The sequence below is a fragment of the Natator depressus genome, chromosome 3 (assembly GCF_965152275.1).
Source record: "Natator depressus isolate rNatDep1 chromosome 3, rNatDep2.hap1, whole genome shotgun sequence".
NCBI lineage: Eukaryota > Metazoa > Chordata > Testudines > Cheloniidae > Natator > Natator depressus.
In genome coordinates, this window is record NC_134236.1 from 18,613,149 (window position 1) to 18,638,449 (window position 25,301).

Genomic DNA, 25,301 nt, shown 5'->3' on the forward strand with positions numbered 1-25,301 from the left:
TGGATGCTCTAGAAAATGATAGATCTTACCACATGAAACTATTTGCTACAGCACCACCAAATCAGAGAGAGAGAGAGAGAACAAATACTGAAACATGCAGAGCTATTAGCCTGAGAAGTCAGAAAGGGGAGGAGAGAGTGATCATTTTTATAAACAAAACCCTCCCTCCGAATTCTAAAACTTGGAACACTTAAGCAACACAGAACATGCTGTGGATTTATGCTTGCTGAAAGATTGCTTTGATCCAGATATTGACATAAAGGGGAATATTGGATCTTTGGAGGGAATGCACTATACAGAGCTCAAGAACAAGGTATTGTCTTCTGTTATAACTCTTATTAAGAAGAAAATTGAATAACAAAAGTGTGTGTGTGTGTGTGTATGCACTGTGTGTAATGTGTGCATATACACTGTCAGATATTTACTCTGTGTGTATGTAGGTCTACTCTTCATCCACCTTTCATTTATGCATGCATATCCTTCTTTTAGGGCCAGATCTGGATGACCTTCGCTCATATTGAGTAATTCTTTACTAGACAAGAAGTCCCATCAATTTCCATGGGACGTCCCACAAAATAAGGTACTACCCAGCATGAGTGAGGGTGCCAGAATCTGGCCCTTAGAAAGGTATCTAATAAATTCAAAGCTGTGGTTTTAAATGAAAGTTTTGATATATAGCAATTATGTTGGTTTCTCCTGCCCCCTTTAGCTGGTAGCATGTCTCCTATGTCTGTGTGAGATGAGTGGGCAATCCCTTCACTGGGAAACATTAGAAATGTAAAATATTGATTGACGGTTTTCAGAGTAAGAAATAGTGAATGTGTCACAACAGCAGCAAAGCTGGAGATCACTAGAGTACACTTCATGGGCTTGCTGAAGGATTTTGTTCTGAGGATCTAGAAGATATAAAAATCCCTTCCTCTAGGCTTTCTATTAGGTTTGACATAGTGTGTCTTATATGTAGATTGATACACCTATGGGCAGATCCTCAGCTGGCATAAAATGTCATTGCTCCATTGACTTCAGTGGAGCGATAGTTTACACCAGCTAAGAATCTGGTCCTTTGTATATAGGAAGTGTAAAAAAACTTAACTGTTTAATCTTTATTGTAATTTTTAAAACCCCATTTTAAATCAAGAATTAACACCAAAGTGCTTGTTAGGAGTGGTATATCAGGACAATAATACTAATGTTTATGGACAGCTTGAATGCAATGAGCCTGTGTTTTTGTTTTTCTGGAGTACACATTTTCATGTACACACATTGTGCAAATTTGGAGGGCTGAAACAGTTGCTGTTTCAGTGGCCAGCAGGCAGAGAGACAATTTTAATATATACTATATCCTGTAACTGGGGGAGTGAGTTCTCTAGTGGGGAGAGCAGAGGAATGGGCATCCGTATTCTTGGGTTACAGTCCCAGCCATTGACTCGTTGTAGTGCAAGTAACTACACTGCTCAGTAATTAACTTTACACATTGTAAAATACTTACGTGAACACATAACTCAGATGGCTTTTGAAAGACTTCATTCTTCTATGTGAGAAGTGAATACATGTGACCTTATAGGCTGGTCAACACTTCCCTCACTTTGTCAACTGTAACTCTCTATTGGTAATTATATACAGTACAATTATGTAGACAAGGCACTCTGCATATTGTTCCATTCTCCCATTGAAGGTGGAGTAGGCCCATTAATAGGAGACCTCTACCTGAAAGAGTTCTAGGATGTTTGGCATAACAATCCTAAATAATAAAAGGTCTGTTAAATTAAATAATTACAGACAATATTTTTTTTGTGGACTTGAATTTCTTTTCGGTTTTATTGATTTTTGTTTTGTTTTGTTTTTGTGCAGGGAGATTTTTGTATTTGTATTTTTCTCCTGCATTCTCATATAGGAAAGTACAACACAAAATATCATTGCAATAACTCAGTATTATTCTGTGAAAATTGTGCACATTGTTGCTTTGCTGTTGCTCTGTCTTTGGTCTGATTTCTGGGGTTTCTGAAGTTGGAGCTGCTATTTTGTGGGCATTTTTGTTCCCAAATACTCGCCTTCATGTCTGGACAGCCTTCACTGGTTTGCTGATTTTTACTACTGCTATTGAGACACCGGTCATCACTTGATTGCTATTGCTTTGACTTTTCCTAATTTTTGATCACTGTAATTGATTTAGAGCTCAGTTCTGCAAGCACTCAGTGTAGTGGTTACTACCACGAATAGCCCTATTGAAGTCCTGGACTATCCACAAGAGCAAACCAACAGTAAATATTTGCAGCTTTTATTACTTTGCAAAGCAGACTGTGACTCTGTTGTGAAGGGTGCTATTAAAATCATGTTGCTGTTATTGAAGCACTAGTATTTCCGGAACAGAGGCATCCACTGTTGAGATATTATCTCGTGTTAGTCAGAGTCTGACCTGTGGGGCACAAACATTCTTGCCACATCTTTTATTTTTATTTATATTTTTTATTAATTTTTTCAAATATAACAAATATACCAAAGCACCTGATTCATGCCACATCTCATAGTCTGGTATCACACTGCAAAGTATATTTTTTGGTGTTCTTTGCTGAGCCATAGGGATGGACCCCAAAGATGTTATAAGTTCAGACGGTTCTGAACATTATCATGCCTCCCTCACCGGGAGATGGTGAGGATTAACTAATTAATATGTTTTCTGGTTTAGCTTCCCAAATGTGGTTATTACTTGGACTATCAGAGAAATGTGTGATTAAGGATGTATATCTCTAGTAGAAACCAGCTTAGAGAAAGCGGTGCTAATTGGAGAAAATGACTGAATGAGGAGAAGCAGGTGGTTAAGGGGTATGGCACTGATTGTCATGACATGTGTTGGACTCCTTTACAATTCCATTGTGGATTTAACAGTCAGGACCGGGAGGCATAGAAGGACGCAGACGATGCTGGTGTACCATCACAGGCACATTGTCTTGTGAACTACTAGAGACTTGCAAATCTTGACCAAAGCAAAGGTTGCTTCATCCAAATGAACAGGGAAAGAAATCACTGGAGTGCAGGAATCACAAACGGAAGTCCCCTGAGGCTGTAGGGGTTTGAACTTGCAAGGGCTGAACATTCCGTAAAGTATGGACTGCCCATAACTCCCATTGAAGCCAGCTGGGGGCTGATGGTGTTCAGCATTTGGCAGGCAGGAGCCCGACATGCGGCATAGATTCCCTTTCTTAATGATTTTATAATAGTTGTAAAACACAAGCGTGAGGCAGCTTATCAATTATCTGCATCTTTATCAAGCCACAAAAGCCTGGAATTTGGCACTGGAACAGCTGAGGAGAGAACAGCTGGGATTTGCAAGGGATATTTTTAGTTGGGATCTCTCTGGCTTGAACATCCTAAATGTCCAAGACGAAATCTGGAGTTGCTTATCACTTGATAATGAACATATGATTGTGTTTTAAATCTTTCCTTTGTTAAGTTTCAGTTCCCTATATGAAGCAAAATGTTTGCAATGACTCTATGTTGTACAATTATTCTTAGATCTAATTGTGGAGACTAACTTAGGAGATACTTGGAAATGTTTATTACCTTCTTCTTCCTTGCTTACCCATCAAATGGGGTATGCGCCACGAGTCCTCTTCCTCCAAAGTGCTCTTTTCAATGCCCTATCCTCTGTCACACCACATGCTAACATGCTGTCATAAATATAAAGGGAACGGTAAACCCCTTCAAAATCCCTCCTGGCCAGAGGAAAAATCCTCTCACCTGTAAAGGGTTAAGAGGCTAAAGGTGTCCTCGCTGGCACCTGACCAAAATGACCAATGAGGAGACAAGATACTTTCAAAAGCTGGGAGGAGGGAGAGAAACAAAGGGTCTGTGTCTGTCGGTATGCTGCTTTTGCCAGGGATAGACCAGGAATGGAGTCTTAGAACTTTTAGTAAGTAATCTAGCTAGGTATGTGTTAGATTATGATTTCTTTAAATGGCTGAGAAAAGAATTGTGCTGAATAGAATGACTATTTTTGTCTGTGTGTCTTTTTTGTAACTTAAGGTTTTGCCTAGAGGTATTCTCTATGTTTTGAATCTAATTACCCTGTAAGGTATCTACCATCCTGATTTTACAGAGGTGATTCCTTTACTTCTATTTACTTCTATTTCTATTAAAAGTCTTCTTGTAAGAAAACTGAATGCTTTTTCATTGTTCTCAGATCCAAGGGTTTGGGTCTGTGGTCACCTATGCAAATTGGTGAGGATTTTTACCAAACCTTTCCCAGGAAGTGGGGTGCAAGGGTTGGGAGGATTTTGGGGGGAAAGACGTGTCCAAACTACGTTTCCCAGAAAACCCAGTTAGAGTTTGGTGGTGGCAGTGGATATTCCAAGGACAAAGGATAAAATTAATTTGTACCTTGGGGAAGTTTTAACCTAAGCTGGTAAAAGTAAGCTTAGGAGGTTTTCATGCAGGTCCCCACATCTGTACCCTAGAGTTCAGAGTGGGGGAGGAACCTTGACACATGCTTTAATTTATGACATTCCATCTCTTCTTCTCGGGGCGGCCTCTCTGTCTTTTTCGTTCAGTCATGATCTCTTGGACTGTCTTACCCACATCATTGCCAGAACTGTGCTTTACATGACCAAACTAGCTGAGCCTGCACTCCTTCATTTTTTCATTTATGGATGTTACTTTGAGCAAGTATCAAACATACACAGTCCTTATGTGGCCTTTCTTGCTTACGCCACTCCTCCCTCCCAACATTCACATTTCTGTGGAAGAAATCATTTTGCTCATGTTTCTTCTTTGTTGCCCAACGCTCAGCACCATACATTAAAACTGGACGGACCACTGTTTTATAGACTTTCCCATTTAATTTTACTGGTATCTTCCTATCACACACTAAACCACTTATCTTTCTCCATCTGAGCCAAGCATTTTTTATCCTTTGTTGTTACCATGTCAAGTAATTTTGTTACAAATTATTTTATTTTGGCCTGATCCCATGCCAGTTCAAACTGATGGAGAGGTTTGCATTGACTACATTGGGCATTACGTCAGCTAGAAATATACGAAGTGATCTAGTCCAAACATCAGAAATGCCTCCCTTTACCAAAAAGCAGAACAGGGGCACAGCATTAGATAATTAGGGCTATTGATCAAATCTGTGGAAACATGACGTTGCATTTAATAAGTGACCATGTAAAAGAAAATTTGGGCAAAATACATAAATATAATAATTTAAAAAATATTGAAAAAAGAAATCTAGTATAAACTGCCAATGAAATAAATTCATTTTAACCTAATTCATTGTTGTTTTATAATATAGCCTTTGATTCAGCAAGATGTGTGTAACTTTAAGCATGTGTTCCCCAAGGTACAATCTGGACCATTAAACAGCTGTCTCTCCCAGTTCTCCCACGAAGGGAGCCTCTTACGCTGCTTTACTATGAGATCAGCCACTCCTGGCCAGACAACCCAGTCTTCAGCATGTAACTTGCTCCCAGTTGCACAGTATTGAGTGCTACTAGCTAGCTACTCATAGATTAAATTGAAGAATAACAGCAGCACGTTCTCTAGTCCCAGACTGCTCCCTAGAAATGTGCATCTCATACTGCCCAGTCCACTCATTGCGTGGTACAAGATCATATAAAGTCCGTCATTTCTTTAAAGGAAAATGGTAATGCACCAGCCTTGTTGTCCCAAATGGAGTTGCCCACACACTTTAATTCAAACACACTGGGTAAGATAAAACAGTAAACCAAGTTTATTAACTACAGAAAGATAGATTATAAATCATGAGGCATAAAAGTCAGAACTGGTTACAAAGTGAATAAAAATGAAAAAATGTAATCTAATGTCTAAACTTAGCAAGCTAAATAAATGTAAAAGCAAAATGTTTGTCTCACCATAAACTGTAGTACATTTCACAAGCTGGCTCTCCTTTCAGCCTGGGACCCTTCCCTCTTAGGTCAGAGTCGTTCAGGTATTCTTTGATGTCTTCAGTACAGAGATGGGAGGAGGAGGAGAGGTCAAGTGGAGGCCACTGTCTCTCATTTTATACTGCCCTCCTCTTTTTGACCTGGGGTGAAGGTCACAAGCTGTCTGTTGAGGACGTGAAATTTGCACTGTCCCCACTGCTGGACAATGTGTGCTTATGTAACAAACACACCTCCTGGGTGTGGTGTTCTGTCCCCTCTAGTGGCACCAAGACCACTTAGAGAAAGAGAGATAAAATGAGTCTACTCTACAGCCCTAGCTAACAGCCAGTTGCCTTTTAGCTCATGTGGTAGAGGCTCATGCAGTAAGGTCCACAGGTCTCCGGTTTGATCCTGCCCACCGACAACCGGGGTCTGTCGGTGTTACCCTTAGATGACTCTTTAACTGGCTGGGACCAGTATGCCTTTCTCTCTGAAAAACTGGTTTGTGGGTATTACCCAGAATTATAGCATGTTTCAGTAACATTCATACAGTAGAATCTTATAACTTCATACACAGTGTCGCTACACATATCTCAAGAGGACAATAATGCTTAGCAGATTATGAGTTTTCAAGTGATACCTCACAAGGCACACTTTGTACAAAATTTATCATAGTCTTGTAAAAGTGATGAACAAAACTGTCACAGCAGTCTCATTATCTTCAAGTCACATGCTTGTGTCCCTTGCTGAATCAGGACAATAACGATAATTTCCAATTGGCTGAGTTTCTCAAGGTAAAGCATACTGAAACTTTGTTAAAAAATAACCTAAATTGGAAGAGAAGATACAGACAGACAGTCCTTAGGGCATCCCATACTGGGGAAACTTTTTATTATATATTATAACAAGAGAAGGGTGTCCAGGTTGCTGCACTGTCTAGATATTTTTCTTGTGGATTCAACAGGCCAGACAGTGAATTCCATTTACTTTGGTAGTGACAACAGTAGAGCATTTAAGGCATTGTTAATTTAACTGATCCCTGACTTTGAAAGGTTTCATTTTCATTCCACATTGGGCATGAAAAGATTTTGAAACCTCAAAATGGTTCATGAAATGGAAATGTTTTCTGCCCAGCCCTACGTATTACACCCTTTTAGATCCCAACCCTGTGAAGTTTCATTGAATTCAATGGAACTACTTGGATAAGTAAAGTTACACATGTGCCATATCTCTTTGTGGGCTTGGAACCTTTGTTAGTGAATTGTTACCCAAACTTTGTTCACATTGTTAATGTCCTATGAACTGTGGCTTCCAATGTGATTTTGCAGCAGACTCGTTTACTTGTAAAATTGAAGCTGATCTAGTTCAAGTCCTATGATATTTTTCATCTTTTGCAAAGTAGCAAACTGATCTTTATCAAATAGTTGTAGCCTTGTTCTTCTAATCTTTGAGGTTTTCCATGAAAGTAGCAAATCTTGATGCAAACAGTTATAGCAACTATTGCAAAGTGTTGTTCCTCTGTTGCCTTTTTCTCCAGTTTCTCTTTATCATCTGGAAGATACTGCCAATTTTTGATAGTTTTTGTGACTCTCCATTTGGGCATAGGTCTCAAGCTATTAAGGCCCAAATGATGGACTCAATGTGTGATGCTAACAAAGCCCCAAAATGAAGGACTTTAAATCCCATTTAAAATGCTGTGAATATAACACACTTTTTCTATAACCTTAGTTTCACAATTCTATATTTCTGATGAAAACAGAAGTGTAGGGGATGCCAAATTTGTGTGGAGCAAAGGTAACTTTAGGACTAAAATGAATGATGTCCCTCAAAATGAGGAATTCTTCAGAAGCATGCATTTGGCTACAATTACGAGGGCTATTGTCAAAGATATTAGGGGGAGAGGCCAAGGAGCACATTTTAAACTTCGGACAAGATAAGACTCTTTTTTTCCTTCACTTTAACATAATGGTCCAATTTAACTTTGGTCTTTTACCATTCCAGATGAAATTGTTTACAATTGTATGGAGGTTTTAAAAAGAAATCTATTTGGTATTGTGATAAGGAGGAAAGTTTTTGTTTTTTTGTTTTTAAAGACAATCACTGTTTGCCACTTCACCATTTTCAATACATTAATTCTTCCAAGCCAGTTAATGAAGGAGGGAATATAGTACAAAGGGCCAACACAGTGTTATACACCACTTTATTTTGTGAGCTTATCTGGAATTTATAAGCTGATGTAGTGGGGCCTTAACCCTGTGCTGGCCTTTTGTACTGGAGTGAATTTTACCCTAATGGATTAGACCATTTTTAAAAATCCTCCATAACTCGCTCCAGTAAGATGTTTGTGGTATATATGTCCTTGATCTCAAGCCTTATACTGGTATCTAGGTACTTAGGGCCTAACCCAAAGTCTATTGAAGTCAATCGAAAAATTTAAATCAGTGGGCTTCAGATAAGGCCCATAAAGCCTTTTTTGGGACACTGAGGGTATATCTACACAGCAGCTGGGAGGATGATTCCCAACTTGGGTAGACATTCACATGGAAGCTCTGCTCAAGCTAGTGCTTAAAAATAGCAGTGTGGCCATGGCAGCACAGTTTGTGGATGGTGGATCAGGTTAGCTGCCCAAATACAATCCCACCCAACCCCTGTGTATGGACTTGGGCAACTAGCCCAAGTCGCCGCCCATGCTGCTATTTTTAGGCGTGAGTTCGAGCAGACCTACTGCATTTATTTCTACCCAAGCTGGGACTCACTCTCCCACTTGCTGTGTAGATCTACCCAAACAAAGGGCAGTGATTAATTGCTTTCTTTACCCTTTCCCAATCCTTACGGAGGATTTGTTTGTCTTTATTTTAAATCCAGAGATGTGTTGCCCCAATTCCTCAGAAAAAAAAATTGAATTAAGCCTGCTTGGTACAGGAGCACATAGCATCTGTATGGAGAACAAAAGCAAAAAAGGAACTTTGGCAAATTGGTTATCCTGGATGCCTTTATTAAACTCCCAGTTCAGGAAAGTAATTAAGTATGTGCTTAACTTTCAGTATGTAATCAGTCTTATTTATTTCAACAGGACTGTGTATGTGCCTAAGTACCTTCCTGAATCAGGGCCATAGGCCATGTCTACACTAGCAATTATGTCATAAAAACTTGTCTCTCTCAGGAGTGTGAAAAAAACAACCCGAGTGACATAAGTGTCGCCAGCTTAAGTGCTCACGTGTGCAGTGCTGTGTCGGTGCGAGAGCTTTTCCCGCTGACATAGCTACCACCACTCATTGAGGTTGTTTTATTATGTCGATGGGAGAGCTCTCTTCTGTCAGCATAGAGTGGCTACACAAGCAATCTTACAGGGGTGCAGCTGCGTTGGTACAGCTGTGTCTCTGTAAGTTCGTTAGTGTGGACATGCCCTTTGTCTTGGTGTTTGTACCAGGGGTCCAAGGGTAGTATTAAATAAAATTGGTGAAAGGCCTCCTGGCCTTCATCTCCCTTCCATCTTAAAATGTACAGATTTATCCCCTATTCACAGTTATAACAGCCATAGGACCGGCATATATCCCCCTCGTCCAATGTCAGAAGTGCGAGGGGCGGACCCTGTTTGTCAGCAGGGGAGTCCCCATTGGCCCAGTGTGGGTTGGTACACCACATCACACAGTCATCTGTGCTCCCTGGGGGATCAAATAATTGGAACAATGTGCTCTCGGGACCTCTAGCGAGGTCAAACAAATATCTATCCGTGGCCCATGGGTAGCTCCTGAGTGGGGCAGAGCAAACAGCAACTGGAGTTCTGACCCTCAGGGCAGGGGAGAACACAGTCAGTTTGTAGCCCCCAGGTGGGGCAGAGCAAACAAGCAGTAGCCGCAGCTAGTGGCAAGGTGCTTCTCATGCATCTCCCCGGTTGGCAGTGACTTCGCTTCCCCGTCAATCTGTGTGGCCGTCTGGTCGCTCCCAGCATAGTCCTGGTCTATGGTTTCCGCCCCCTGGGAGTCTCCAGCATCTCCACAGGAGCTTGCAACACATGTTCTTCCTTCTCCTCAGCCAGACCAAACTGAGCTGGGCTGCCTTCTTTTGTCTGTCCCTTCCACCTGGAGCATGCGCAGCAGGTTTGAGGGACATGGCCTCCTGAGCCCACAGTGATTGATCCATCCCCATTGGCTCAGAGCAGGGTGGGTACACCCCATCACAAGAATTTTCCCTAAAATCTCATCACCACTGATTGGAACAAGTGACTACAGTCACTCTAAAGCTTATATCTGTATTAGCAGAGTCTTTTGATAGATCCCTTCTTCTCCTGTCTTATTTTGTGCCACAGCCTATCCTGCCATGTACTCACATGATGTTATTGTTATTAATATTACACCAGTGCCAGGGTACACTAAGCAAGATTGAGACCCCTTTCTGCTAAGCACTGCTCAGACACAGAATAAGAGGTACTCTCTGACCTGAAGAGCTTGCAATCTAAATAGAAAAGCCAGGCCCAGATTTGGGAGGAAAAGGTTATAACACACAAGCAGAGGGAGCAATGTGATGGTCAGCAAATGGCTTGTTAATGCACTTTCCATTGTAGATTTTGCTTCTAGGTCTAGGGGCTCCAGGGGAGGGGAGAAGGGGAACATTAGGTGTCTCAGCTCCTCACTCCCGCCCCCGGCCCCCGCCATTCTGTGTTCTTCATGATGAAAGCTGCCTGGGTAGCTTTACTCACATGGGGTGAGAAGGCATCGTGCTGACTTTCTGCCAAGGGATGAATTTAATGCATGACTAGTCCCACTGACATCAATGGGGCTACTCACATGAATAAAGCAGCTCATGTGCTTAAGTGATTGCATCATACACGGTGGCTGGGACTCAACCATTTTTACAGAGTTTTCAACAACATTGTACAGAACTGGAATGAAGGAGGCATGAAATTCTGTGGGCATTATTTTAATTGTGTTAATATCCACTGATAATATTACATTCAAATCTTGGCTTTGCACATCAGTTATAGTAGTAAATTGTAACGTAGTCAACGTTTTGTTTTGTTTTTCTTTTTTCTTTTCAAGTTCACCATTTCTAGGGATTGGAGAACCGGACAGAGGTTGGCAGATGGAAATACATAATTTTCTAATAGCATCATGGTTCTTTGATGAAATAGCAAAGACTCGTTGCACCAGGCTCGTCATTCCTTTGCTATGCATTGCAATATTGTCCTTAGTTTCTTTAAAACAAAATTTGGAAATCAGTGTTTGAGGCACAGATATTAAAATAAATTGAAAAATTCTTACCCTGGCCTTGTATTAATACCATAAAACCATCTTCAGTCTTTATTGTTATTTTCCAGCATTGAATGGGAAATATTTGTTTACCAGGGTTGCAACTCCTATTGATTTTGAATGACAAGAGGAACAGTAAACTCACTAATCTGTTCTGCTTTAGTTTCTAGTGTTCTTGAATCAATTCTATATTCGAGTTCCTTTTTGGATGTAAGAAAAGGCATGCTTTCTTATTTTAGGATAATTTAGGCCTTTTGTAATAAGAGGCTGAATTCATTTCTCCACCAGTCAATAAGATAAACTTTTAAAGAAATAGCCCATTTTTAAAAGTCAAGAATACCATGGTTTTGGTACAAACTAGGAAAGAGAAAATCCATTGAAATGAGATAAAGCTACATTTTTTTGTATAAAAAGATAAGGTTGGATTTTCTCTTTCCTGGTTTGTACCAAAACCATGGTATTCCCGACATTTTCTTAAATCTCTAAGGGCTGAATTTCCACCTTGCAGTCCAGCCAAAGCAGGGCAGAGCATGTAGCTCTGCAGTCCGAAGAGCAGGGCAGGAAGCTGACAGTGACTCCAAAGGGTCACAATCTATTCCATGCTTCCCCCTTGCTTCAAGTGGGGAGTAACAGCCTGGTGGTGACTGCGCTCCCCCAAACCCAGTTTGGCTGGTATTGGAAGACTTGCTATTTGCTCCCCTACACATTTACATAGCCAGGCTCATGACTGAGTGCAAAGAGAATCCACCCGACTCACACTAATAACAGTGAAAAAATTGTAAGAACTGGTGCAGCCTGGGCCTTCACCACTGGTGTGTTTTTTGGGAAAATTCCATAAAATGAAAAATTTCATAAGCTCATAATGACCATACTGGGAGCAATGATTCATCTAGCCCACTATCCTGACTTCCTACAGTGGCCAGTGCCAGATCTTCAGAGGGAATGAATAGAACAGGGCAACTATCAAATGATCCAGTCCCTGTTGTCCAGTCCCAGCTTCTAGCAGTCATAGTTTTAGGGACACCCAGAGCATGGGGTTGCATCCCTGACCATCTTGGCTAATAGCCATGGATGGACCTATCCTCCATGAACTTATCCAATTCTTTTCTGAACCCGGTTAATTTTGAGGTTTCAACATTTGGTTACAGACTTTTTGAAAAAATTTCATGAAAAAGCAGACAGTGAGTGAGGACCAACCCATAAAGTCAGTCTCTCTTTCTTCCCAGAGAATATTTACTTACGTAAGATGGAACAGTTTGAACACAAGTGAGTGAGAGCCCCCACCCGGAATCGCCTGATGTTTAGGGAACTCACGTGGGATATGGGAGACCCAAGGTCAAGTTTCTTCACTGAATCAGGCAGAGGAGAAACTTGAGCCTGGGTGTCTCACGTCTCAGATGAGTATTGCAGCCATGAGGTGGGTCTTGCCCCCTCTCTCTGGTTTTCATTGGAAACTCCATTCTGAATCGGAGAAGTCTGCTTTACAAAACTTTTGTCAAAACAGATACATTTCTTCCAAAACTTTGTTTTGACAATCGGTATCATCTGATGAATAAATATTTTGTAAAAAAAAAAATTTCTTGACCGGCTCCATCTGTGCAACACCTATATCTCATTGAACTCGGTAAGATCTGGCCTTTGTTTTTATAGTAATGTATATAGAACCCTATTGGTGTAACCTCTTTTAAATCCTACAGGCATGTTCCAGAAGGATTAAAAACACATTTGCAGAGTTGTAAAACTTTTATTTTCATAAATCTTACAAAAAAGTCACTATGAAAAATTTATTATTAGAAAAACGGTGAATAAGTCCTTCTGCTATACTTATTTTATAAATTATTCCCACCATCATTCTGTGTTGCTATTGTTGTTATGTGTATTGTGGTAGCACCTCTGAGTTCGAGTCATGGACCAAGATCCTCTTGTGCTATGCCCTGTACAAACACAGAACAAAAAGATGGCCCCTGTCCCAACTGGCTTAACGTTCTAAGTATAAGACAAGAGACCAACAGATGGATAGAGCCAGATGGGAAAGCACAGAGAAACAATGAGACAATATTAGCATGACAGGCAGTGATCTTGGTACACCTGAAGCCTAACGCTTGTCAAGTTTTTTGTAGGCATCATGGCAAAGGCGAGTTTTAGGAAGGGATTTGAAGGAGGGCAATGATGTGGTTTTATGGATGTTTATGGAGCGCTCCTCTCAAACGTGAGGGGCAACGGGAGAAAGCAGAAAGGTGCTTTTTTGAAAATTTAACAAGGATCATTTATATAATGTGGATTTGTAACATTTACTTCCAGTTCAAGGAAAATAATAAAGAATGAGGAAATGTTGAAAGAATTGCGCATGCTTAGTCTAGAGAAGAGAAGGAAACCTGCAGCTTTCCTCTGGTGACAATTTAAGAACCAGATTTACTGAAGTGGGCTTCTTGGTGGAGTGGAATGTGAGCTGCAGATTTGAAATATAACAGTGTGATTTACAAATCTAGACAATATTCTCCTTTGTGCCATGTAGAGAACTGCTGTTGCTGCCGATGGAGTTTTGCAAGCAGAACAATATGCTCCTACGTATGCTGACATTATGTATTTAGGTTGCAACCAAAATGTGCTGGAAGATTCCAAACACAGAGGAAATTATTTCCCCACTCACATAAATGCAGCTACTCCTAAGGTTCAAATATAACAGATGTTTAAAAGTGTAAAGCAACTCTGCACGACAGACTTAGAAGAGAATGTAAAGAAGGGTTCAGTTTCAAACTGGAATGGGAGGGGGGATTTTGAAAGGCAGAATGTAATTGCCCAGATTAGAATTAATTTAACCAGAATTCCAGGACTAACACCCCTATTCTGAGGAAAGTTAGTCTTGTGACTAAGGCATTGGACTGGGACTTGGATGGCTGGGGTGCTACAGACTTGCTCTGTGATTTGGGGCAAATTGTAAAATCTCACTGTGCCTCGTTTCCCCTACGTAAAATGGGGATCATAGGAATTCCTTTCTCTGTAGACTCTCTTGTAGAGCACTTAGCACTATGATACCCTGATCTTGGTTGGGGCCTTTAGGGCTACCATAATTCAAATAATAGTAATAGTTTCCACATGTGATCGTGGCCTTGAGATTTTATATTTTATATTAATATATTCATAGATTTTTAAGACCAGAAAGGGATCACTGTAATCACCTAGTCTGACCTCCTGTGTAACACAGGCCATAGGACTTCCCCAAAAATTATTGCTAGAGAATATTTTTTAGAAAAACATCCCATCTTGATTTAAAAATGGACAGTGATGGGGAATCCACCATGACCCTTGGTAAATTGCTCCAGTGATTAATAACTTTCACCATTAAAAATGTTTCTGGTCTGAATTTGCCCAGCTTCAGCTTTCAGCCATTGGATTGTGTTATACACCTTTCTCTGCTAGACTGAAGAGCTCATGTAGATACTTGTAAATTGTAATCAAGTCACTCCTTAATCGTCTCTTTGTCAAACTAAATAGATTGAGTTCCTTCAGTCTATAACTCTGAGGCGTGTTTTCTAATCCTTTAATTATTCTTGAGGCTCTTCTCTGAATCCTCTACAATTTATTAACATGCTTCTTGAATTGTGTACACCAGAACTGAATACAGAATTCCCAACCGTGGTCGCACCAGTGCCAAACACAGAGGTAAAATAATCTCTCTACTCCTACTTGAAATTCCCCTGTCTATACATACCAGAGTCACATTAGCTCTTTTGACCACAGCATCACATGGGAGCTCATGTTCAGCTGACTATTCACCATGACCCCCAAATCTTATTCAGTCACTGCTTCCCAGGACAGAGTCCCTTATCCTGTAAGTATGGCCCATATTCTTTGTTCCTAGATGTATCCATGTATGTTTAATCATAGAATTAGAGAACATCAGGGTTGGAAGAGACCTCAGGAGGTCATCTAGTCCAATCCCCTGCTCAAAGCAGGACCAATCCCCAACTAAATCACCCCAGCCAGGGCTTTGTCAAGCCTGACCTTGAAAACCTCTAAGGAAGGAGATTCCACCACCTCCCTAGGTAACGCATTCCAATGCTTCGCCACCCTCTTCGTGAAAAACTTTTTCCTAACATCCAACCTAAACCTCCCCCACTGCAACTTGAGACCATTACTCCTTGTTCTGTCATTTGCTACCACTGAGAACAGTCTAGATCCATCGTCTTTGGAACCCCCTTTCAGGTAGTTGAAAGCACCTATCAAACCCCCCCTCATTCTTCTCTTCGGCAGACTAAACAATCCCAGTTCCCTCAGCCTCTCCTCATGAGTCATAAGCCCCCAATCATTTTTGTTGCCCTCTGCTGGACTCTTTCCAATTTTTCCACATTCTGCTTGTAGTGTGGGGCCCAAAACTGGACAAGGTACTCCAGAAGAGGCCTCACCAATGTCAAATAGAGGGGAATGATCACGTCCCTCAATCTGCTGGCAATGTCCCTACTTATACAGCCCAAAATGACGTTAGCCTTCTTGACAACAAGGGCACACTGTTGACTCATATCCAGCTTCTCGTCCACTGTAACCCATAGGTCCTTTTCGGCAGAACTGCTGCCTAGCCATTCGGTCCCCAACCTGTAGCAGTGCATGGGATTCTTCCGTCCTAAGTGCAGGACTCTGCACTTGTCCTTGTTGAACCTCATCCGATTTCTTTTGGCCCAATCCTCTGATTTGTCTAGGTCCCTCTGTATCCTATCCCTATCCTCCAGCGTATCTACCACTCCTCCCAGTTTAGTGTCATCTGCAAACTTGCTGAGGGTGCAGTCCACGCCATCCTCCAAATCATTAATGAAGGTATTGAACAAAACTGGCCCCAGGACCAACTCTTGGGGCACTCCGCTTGATACCAGCTGCCAACTAGACATGGAGCCATTGATCAATACCTGTTGAGCCCGACGATCTAGCCAGCTTTCTATCCACCTTACAGTCCATTCATCCATCACATACTTCTTTAACTTGCTGGCAAGAATACCATGGGAGACCATATCAAAAGCTTTGCTAAAGTCAAGGAATAACATGCCCCCTGCTTTCCCTTCATCCACAGAGCCATAGAAGGCAATTAGGTTAGTCAGGCACGCCTTGCCCTTGGTGAATCCATGCTGACAGTTCCTGATCACTTTCCTCTCCTCTAAGTGCTTCAGAATTGATTCCTTGAGGACCTGCTGCATGATTTTTTCCAGGGACTGAGGTGAGGCTGACTGGCCTGTAGTTCCCCGGATCCTCCTCCTTCCCTTTTTTAAAGATGGGCACTATATTAGCCTTTTTCCAGTTATCTGCGACCTCCCCCGATCGCCACGAGTTTTCAAAGATAATCGCCAATGGCTCTGCAATCGCATCCGCCAACTCCTTTAGCACTCTCGGATGCAGCGCATCCGGCCCTGTGGACTTGTGCTCGTCCAGCTTTTCTAAATAGTCCTGAATCACTTATTTTTCCACAGAGGGCTGGTCACATCCTCCCCATGTTGTGCTGCCCAGTGCAGCAGTCTGGGAGATGATCTTGTTCGTGAAGACAGAGGCAAAAAAGCATTGAGTACATTAGCTTTTTCCGCATCCTCTGTCACTAGGTTGCCTCCCTCATTCAGAAAGGGGCCCACACTTTCCTTGACTTTCTTCTTGCTGCTAACATACCTGAAGAAACCCTTCTTGTTACTCTTAACATCTCTTGATAGCTGCAACTCCAAGTGTGATTTGGCCTTCCTGATTTAGCCATATTACAGTGCATACTGATCACTTGCACCCAGTTTACCAAAGCCATCCAGCTCAATTCGAATCAGTGACCTGTCATCTTCATTATTTACCACGCCCTGAATTTTTGTGTTATCCCCTTCATTATGTTTTTGCTTTTAAACAAAATAAATCAAATTATTTTTAAATGGCCTGTATATCTGCAACATATTTTCCTAAAATTAATAAACTCTGGCATAGATATAAGGTGTAATGCTACCTGTTTGGGATCTCTGGCACACCATTCGACTTCTTGCCACATGTTAGTCACTCCAAAGTTTCCTCTGTCAGCTTGTGTTGGGACTCTAAACTTTTCATTACCACATCATGGGGCAGGAGAGAAAGAAACATCTACAGTCAGAATAACAGTCTTACTGCCAGATGACTAATTCACGATGCAATGTTGCACTTCTTTCACTTTGGAAAATGCACAAGACCACATCTCCCATGGATAACTTATACGTAATTACTGTATGAACAGGGGTTTATCAGTATATAATGGAGCAGTGTGTGCTCCTGGTGTCTGACTTTCTTTGAACTGATCTGTCTTTTGTGTGTGTGGAGCAACTAGAGAATGGGACACCAGTTGTCCAGATGTTAGAGGACTTCCACCATAGTTTTATTTGTCTGGTACATTTTCCCCATCTCATGTGGCTGTTGTAGAAGAGACCATAGAGAGAGTGAATAGGTGAGATAACAAAACATATTTCTGTGTGTGGGTTATGTATAGCTGAAAGCTGTTCATTCTAGCCGAACTGCAGGATCCTTAGCAGCACATTATTGAGCTGGTTGTGCAGGGAGAGGCTATAAATATAGAGCGATGTTGAGAGCCAGACAGGGAGAGTTATTTTTCCAGACAAATACCCCTATTTTTCTCCTCTGGAGAAAAACAAAACGCTAGTTAAAGATCTGTAGAGAAAAGTTTATTTCTCGATCATCTTCTGAGCACATTGAGTAAAGTAAAAGAGGGTATTTTCCCCCCTCTTGATTTGATTAAGTGCACACACAATAAGTACTTCCCAAGGAATTGACTGTGAATTTAAAAAAAAGTTTAGGTCCCGTTGACATTAGGGAAACGTGCTACTCTGTAATGAACACCTAACCTGCTTCACTGGTATAAAACATGGATTGAATAGAGACACTGGATGTATGGGTTTGAAGGAACAAATATGGACACCGTGTAGAATCAAGCACGTGGGTTTATTACGCACAGCGCTGGCAGAGTGTCACCTCGCTTATTAGGCTCAGAAACAATGTCAAACAATTGATTACAAAGAATTATATGGATTTTCCATGGGCAGAGGGAAATGACAGGGTAGGCAGTCCTAAACCCTTGGATAGGTCTAGCAGCAAGACAAGATAAGCACAGTATCCAGTGGTCAAAAAGTTACATAATGTCTCCACCCATGGTTTCAGGTTAACACATGACACTTAATTAGTACACAGGTGTTTTCCATTAAACAATATATAAAGTGTGTTAGTATAAAATATACATATGTTGAATTCTGATTTGGGATCCATAGATAATGAAAGGTTTCCTAGTAGCAGCCGCGTTAGTCTGTATTCACAAAAAGAAAAGGAGTACTTGTGGCACCTCAGAGACTAACAAATTTATTTGAGCATAAGCTTTCGTGAGCTGTAGCTCCCCTGATTGTCCAACAGGTACACACCTAGGAGTTAAAGCAAAAGGACAAATGAAAAGTATATAGCAATAAAGATTGTCTTTTAATTATTTATTTGTGTTTCTAAGGCAGGTACTGACAATGGCTAGGAGGAGAGGTGCACATCTGTGAGAGGGAGGATATCATATCTCATACTGATATGTTTGAACCTCTTCCATAAACTCAAGGCTGGTGTGTAGGAAGGCACCTCTTCTACAGAAGAAACAGGGCCCCTTTCATTCCTATGGTCTGTTCGCAACTTTGAGATAAAGCCCCCAATTATAATTTCCACCTGGCTTCTTGCTGACCAAGCTTATCTTAGCAAAAAGCAAGGTTGTCCTTTGTTTGTTCTGCTTCTTAGCTAATATTGTTCATTATTTGCTAGGCCTCTGTCCTCTTGAGGAAACTCTGGATTTTGGGCCTGTAAAAAGAGCGGACGCAGTCTATATATCAGGTTGTAACATAAACCGCATACGGATTTTAGCCCTTCACGTTATTACAACAATCTATAACTCCTCCCCTCCCACAGCTTTTTTTCCCCTTTCCCCCTGTGACTGGAGAGATAATGGGCCACTTCACTTTGAATGGTCCCTTGAACTATGTATTAACTACTTATGCTAAACAATCTGTTCCATCTTGTAATTTAGCTGTGTCTGCATAATTCCCAGATCTGAAGATGAGCTCTGTGTAAGCTTATCTCTCTCACCAATAAAAGGTCCAATAAAATATATTCTCTCACTCACCTTGTCTCTCTAATATCCGGTAACTAACATGGCTACATCAGCACTGCATGGAACAATGGAAGATATCGAATTTTGCCATCTGAAGCAATGTTCCCTCTAATTTTTCACAGGCCGTGTTCGCAAAAAATTTATTCTGTGCAAATTATTGTGCTTCTGTGCAAATTTTTGTGCACGCAGTGTTTCGCCGTGTGCATGAGGTTTAGGATCTGTGTGCATGCACACAGCTTAGAGGGAACAGTGATCTGAAGTAGAAATTCCACAATATCAAGAAAAAGGAAGCACAACTTAACAGCGACATCTACTTACTAAGCAAACGTAGGACACAAAACATCATCCGCAGGGGTTTCACCTTCTATAACCCTCTGATCACTACGTACAACTCCAAATATGCTGAACAGCTCTGCAAAAGGACTTCCACAAAACTGAGGAACCACTTACTGCATCTCAGATACTCCAGAAGGGACCACCTCAGACAGGAAATCATCACATGCTCCCACGCACTGGAAGAAAAAATCAGGAAATTTACCTGGAAATCATGCAAGAAACCCCAAACAGTTATCAAAAAAACCCGAGGACAGCCAACTAATATAAAAACAAAAAGTGGAACCAACTACAACAACTTAACAGCCCACAGAATACCACCTCCGGGAGAAACCATGGCAACAGGACCCACGACATGGACACTACACGACACCCCAACATCGTCAATGTATCAAGACTACCTGAAATGGGGTTGGCACCCACCTCACGTGACCATCCCCTCTGGTTGGGTGTGTCTGCATTCTTTCAGTTCTGGTGACCCTTTTTGGTGGTTCTCAGATGTTTTTTTCAGCAACTCAGCCCTCCAGCCAAATCACACACATTGTCTGTATGTGAACCAGAACATACCCCTTCTGAGGGATACAGTCCACCCCTCTGGTGATGGTATCTTTATCCCTCCCTGGGCTCAGTCTTTAAGTAGCCCTGGTATGGGGCTGTATCCCCAGGGCTTCCTCCCTGGAGACAATATCTTCCTGTGGCCCTCCCCGGGCTCAGTCCTTACTCAGTCCCAGCAGCCAGCTCTCTCGCTCCCTTGGTCCCTGCCAGCAGACTGTCTTTGGTCCTGCTGCTCTTCCAGCCTGCCAGGCATGCAGTCCTTTCTTCTCCAGCTCCAAGCAGCAACTAACTATTGCTGTGTTCTGCAGCTCCTTTTATAGGGCCCTCCTGGCTCCTGACAGTTCCAGCAACCCTTGTGATTGGTTGCTTCCTCACAACCACTCTAGGCCCCTTGGAGAACCTCTCCACTACTTCTTTCCTGGGATGGGTATGGCAGAACCCTGAGGCCTCCAACAGGGGGCCTTTGGGCCTACTCCACCCCATTACATTACCCCTAACCAGCCGTGCTATCTGTCTCTCCAAGGGACTGAACTTCTGCCCCTCCACAGAACCTGATACCATACAAACATATTGAGAACTAGAAGAATTCTTTCACCGACTCTGCCTCAAACAATTTTTACAGAAAAATGACACCACTGCGCACAATTACCACATCCTCACCAACAATCAGAAGAAAAAATAATCATCTGACTGGATGATGGAACTACAGTTTGGATCATTACATTGATTGCTTCAGGAAAAAAATTGACTATGAAATCCTTAACAAACATCACATCCACCACAATCTCTCCACAGTTGAGACGACAGCTAGACAGTCTCTGAAATCCAACTACCAAATAGGAATCAAACCAGCAGACAAGGGGGCACCATCATAGTCCTCGACTATGATGACTATGTCAAGGAGGCCAACCGACACCTCTCATAGAATCACAGAATATCAGGGTTGGAAGGGAGCTCAGGAGGTCATCTAGACCAACCCCCTGCTCAAAGCAGGACCAATCCCCAACTAAATCATCCCAGCCAGGGCTTTGTCAAGCCTGACCTTAAAAACCTCAAAGGAAGGAGATTCCACCATCTCCCTAGGTAACTCTGCAACATCACTTACTAAAAAGAACTCAAAAAACAACCCACACCACAATTTACCAAGGAATTTAAGGATATCATCAAATTCTTCCCCAAACAACAAGAGAAATTTTATATTCTCATTCCCTGTGAGCTCATCCCAGGGACTTTCCACAGGCTTTCCAAGATACACAAACAAGGAACCCAGGCAAAACTATTGTATCTGGCCTCATCACTCTTACTGAAGGAATATTGGGACTCATATAAAACATCCTTAAGCCGCTCATCACACAAAGGGCTAGCTTTCTCCAGGACACAACCAACTTCCTCCAGAAACTCCACAACATGAACAGCCTCCCTCAGATCATCATCCTTGCAACCATGGATGTAACCTCCCTATATGCCAACATTTCTTTTCAATGACAGCATTGTTGCCGGCCTTATATATTTACAAGATAATGGACAACCATCCAATAGTCACCCCAAACACATCACCAAACTCATCCATTTCATCCTCACACATAATTTTACATTAAACTATAAACACTTTGTCCAAACCATTGGAACAGCTATGGGCACTAGGATGGCTCCCCAGTATGCCATTCTCTTCATGGGCCACCTTGGAGAAGAATTTCTGGACAAATGCATCATGAAACCAATGACATATCTGAGATACATAGATGATATTTTCATCCTCTAGACAGGAAACCTAAACTCCCTCCGAGATTTCTACCAAAACTTCACCATCCATCCACTAAACCATCTGTGGAACACACCCACACTAACATCAACATCCTGGACACTACGATCAGCTTCAACAATGGAATCCTCCAGTTAAAATGTTGAAAAGGTTTGTGAACAGGACATTCAGAAAAAAAATGTAGGTTTAGGTCAATGAAATTGTTTCATTTTGATAATTTTAAAATGTTTCATTCAGATTTCAATCTTTTATTTATTTTGTAATTGTTTTTACTATAATTATCTTAAATTTCAAAACAAAAAGTAATTTTGAACTGAAAAAAACAATTTTTTTTGGTTGAAAAAGCCAAAATAATTGTTTTGATTATTTCAGACCTTTTTTCAAAATGTTTTTCAAGACAAGAAATTAACTGAAACCATCCCTTTCTAACAAAAAGGTTGGGTGTTGAATCAGGGTTTCCTACAAAAAAGGTTTTTGAAGAAAATTTCCCAATCAGCTCTACGTATTAGGTAGATTGACCATGTGCCTCTGGAACTATGGAATGATCCTCGTTTCCTGACTTTCTGTCTGGTTTTGCAAAAGATGCTGTCCTGGCTTGCTTTTTTTTTCTTCTTTTTTTAAACTCACTGCAGATTTTGGCCACTGGTGAGCTGAGACAGTGAAAATAAAAATAGGCTGACTGAGCCCATGATCAGCCAATCAGCCTCTGTCAGGCGTGTCACATGTTACCATCCTGCCATTCCCCCTGGTAAGACTTCCTGGTCAGCCCCCTTTCCCATGGGACCCTGAGCCAGCTTTCCTCCAGAAATGGTCTGATACACATAGACTATAGCGCATGACATGAGGCAACCGCATGGATCCTCAGAACAAAATTGGCTTTTTGTCCTTGATTTCCTGGAATTTTCCATTTGCAGTTGATTTTTTTTTCTTCCTTAGCTTGGCCTTTGCTTTCTTCTCTTTCATTTTGGTGATTGAGTATTGGCTTCTGCCATAAGGTAGGTTTGGATGGCACACTAAAGGTGGCCAGGTTCTCAAGCATATTTCTGATTTTCTCAGGTAGGGTGGGTGTTCCTAGCTCAGGACTTGGCACTAAAAAGGTGGTGCTTGCAGCTCCAAAAGGCATTGAGAATGCAGTGGTTTTGGAGGGCTGCAGTGCAGAGGCCAACTCTGAGGTATCATAGAATCATAGACTATCTGGGTTGGAAGGGATCTCAGGAGGTCATCTAGTCCAACCCCCTGCTCAAAGCAGGACCAATCCCCAATTTTTGCCCCAGATCCCTAAATGGCCCCCCTCAAGGACTGAACTCACAACCCTAGGTTTAGCAGGCCAATGCTCAAACTCCTGAGCTATCCCTCCCCACCAAAAGGTAGCTCGATCCCAAATTATTAAGGGCTTTATTATCTAGAACCAGGAACTTGAACTGGACTCAGTAACCCTTTGAGGTGCCGGGGTAGGGAATATATAGTCTCAGTGGGGCTATTACATCCACATTTTTCTGTAGAAGCTTTATAAGCAGAAATACCCCTGCTTTTCCTTTTAGCCTGAAATGCTTTTGATGGACATCAAGTGAGGGACCCAGTCTTGGACCGTCACAACATAATGGATACGGAAGTGAAATCTGACTTTCAGAATAAAGCTGCTACAACTCCATTTTGCATTGTGCCTTTCTTCAAATCTGTGTTCTGAATCTGCATCACTCACTCATTGTGCCAGCCTCTCTGTGCCTCGGTTTCCCTATCTGTAAAATGGGGATGATAACGCAAACCTCCCTTAGCAGGGAGCTCTGAGATGTATGGATGAAAAGTGCTATACAAATGTGAAGTATTATTTACTAAATATGGCATGTAAGTAGGATCAATACTATGTTTTTTGCATCTAAAAGGAGCTGCCTATGTGAAAGTGCTTGGATCAAGAGTTGTAAGAGTGGTTGCAGGGGCAGATGAGAGTCTATTGCCACATGAACAGAGGGGCTGGAGAGTAAAGACATTGCTCAAGTATATTACATTGCTGAGACCCTTATAAGTACTGTACCTACATACATAGAGAAAGTCAGGTAGTAACTTGCAGCAAGACACTGGAGGAGGGGGAGGGTTGAAAGCCAGGAGTACAATTTTGAACTGGACCCTGAAATGAAAGGAGAGCTGGTAGACCATAGATGGGGATGGGGCGATGTGGTTGCGCTCTTCTTTATCTAAACAAAAATTCCATTGTGATTCCTGGTGGCAATTCTAATCTCTTATGGATTCCATTATTTCACTTTTCAGACACTGCTAGTCTGTACGTGAGTGGCATGGCATCAAATCACAGCACTTCACCCCAAGATGACCATCTTCCTCATTACCTCCAGGATGAAGATCCCTTTGCATCAAAACTCTCTAGGGAAGCTGACATAGTAGCTGGATTTTATTTAACAATAATTGGTAAGGCTCTTTAATTATTTTGTTAATGGTGTTGTAAGTCACTACATGGTCTGTCAGGCACCCGCAAAGAAGGCTGCAGCCAGTCATGTTTGTGGTGCACCAGATAGAAGAAGAAAAGATGTGGTGGGATGGTGGGTGGGGAACTTAAGTAATAGGAACATGGGTATTGCCAGACTGGATCAGATCCATGACCCATCTGGTCCAGTATCCTATCTGTGACAGTGACCAGTACTAGATGTGTCAGAGGAAAATGCAAGAAATCCTTAAAGGACAATTATTCGGTAAACTGCTCATAGGAGTTGCTTCCTAGCCTCGGACAATTAGTGGCTGGCTTCTGCCCTTATAACATAGGAGTTTATACTGCTTTCATTTTTAAAAAAAGATCTGTCTAATATAACTATATGGATAATGAGAATAGCCACAAACACCCAATCATATTTGAGTCTTGCTAAGCTCTTGGTCTCAGTGATCCTGCATGTCAATGAGTTCCATGTGTTGAGGAAATACATCACTACATGCATGGGTTTTATATTTATTGTCTTTCATTGCATTTCCCCTTGTTCTATTTAATATTGCACGTAATACCAGGGGCTCCCAATTTATCTTCTTTATAATCATTCATTATTTCATATATCTCTATCAGACCCTCTCTTATTTGTCTCCTCCCAAAACAAGCTTGATATTTCAATCTCTTCTGCTATGAAAGTCTCTTCAAGATTTGAGTAATTGTTATTGCCTTTCTTGGCACCTCTTCTATCTGTTGTTATTCAGTAGTATAATGTCACTCTATAAATCAGGGGCGTATGCTCATATAGAGTGCTGTGTTCAGAATGTGTTTCCTGGTTTCAGTAACTGAACCCAGTATTCCATGTGAAAGGTACATCATTGATTTACACAGTGACGTTACACTATTCTCAGTACTCTTTTCCTGCTCTCTATGCAGCTTAGCATTTTGTTTGCTACCC

The 25,301-nt window shown here is 41.6% G+C and overlaps 1 protein-coding gene across 1 annotated transcript in view; it reads left to right on the top strand.

Moving 5' to 3' along the window:
- Nucleotides 1–204: 204 nt before the first annotated feature.
- Nucleotides 205–25,301, top strand: part of OPN5 (opsin 5) — a 53,442-nt gene continuing 28,345 nt past the window's right edge. The window contains exons 1-2 of the mRNA XM_074946788.1: nt 205–313; nt 24,181–24,336. Of these exons, the coding sequence (XP_074802889.1) occupies nt 24,207–24,336 (130 nt within the window). The 5' untranslated portion in view covers nt 205–313; nt 24,181–24,206. The remainder of the gene's footprint in view (nt 314–24,180; nt 24,337–25,301) is intronic.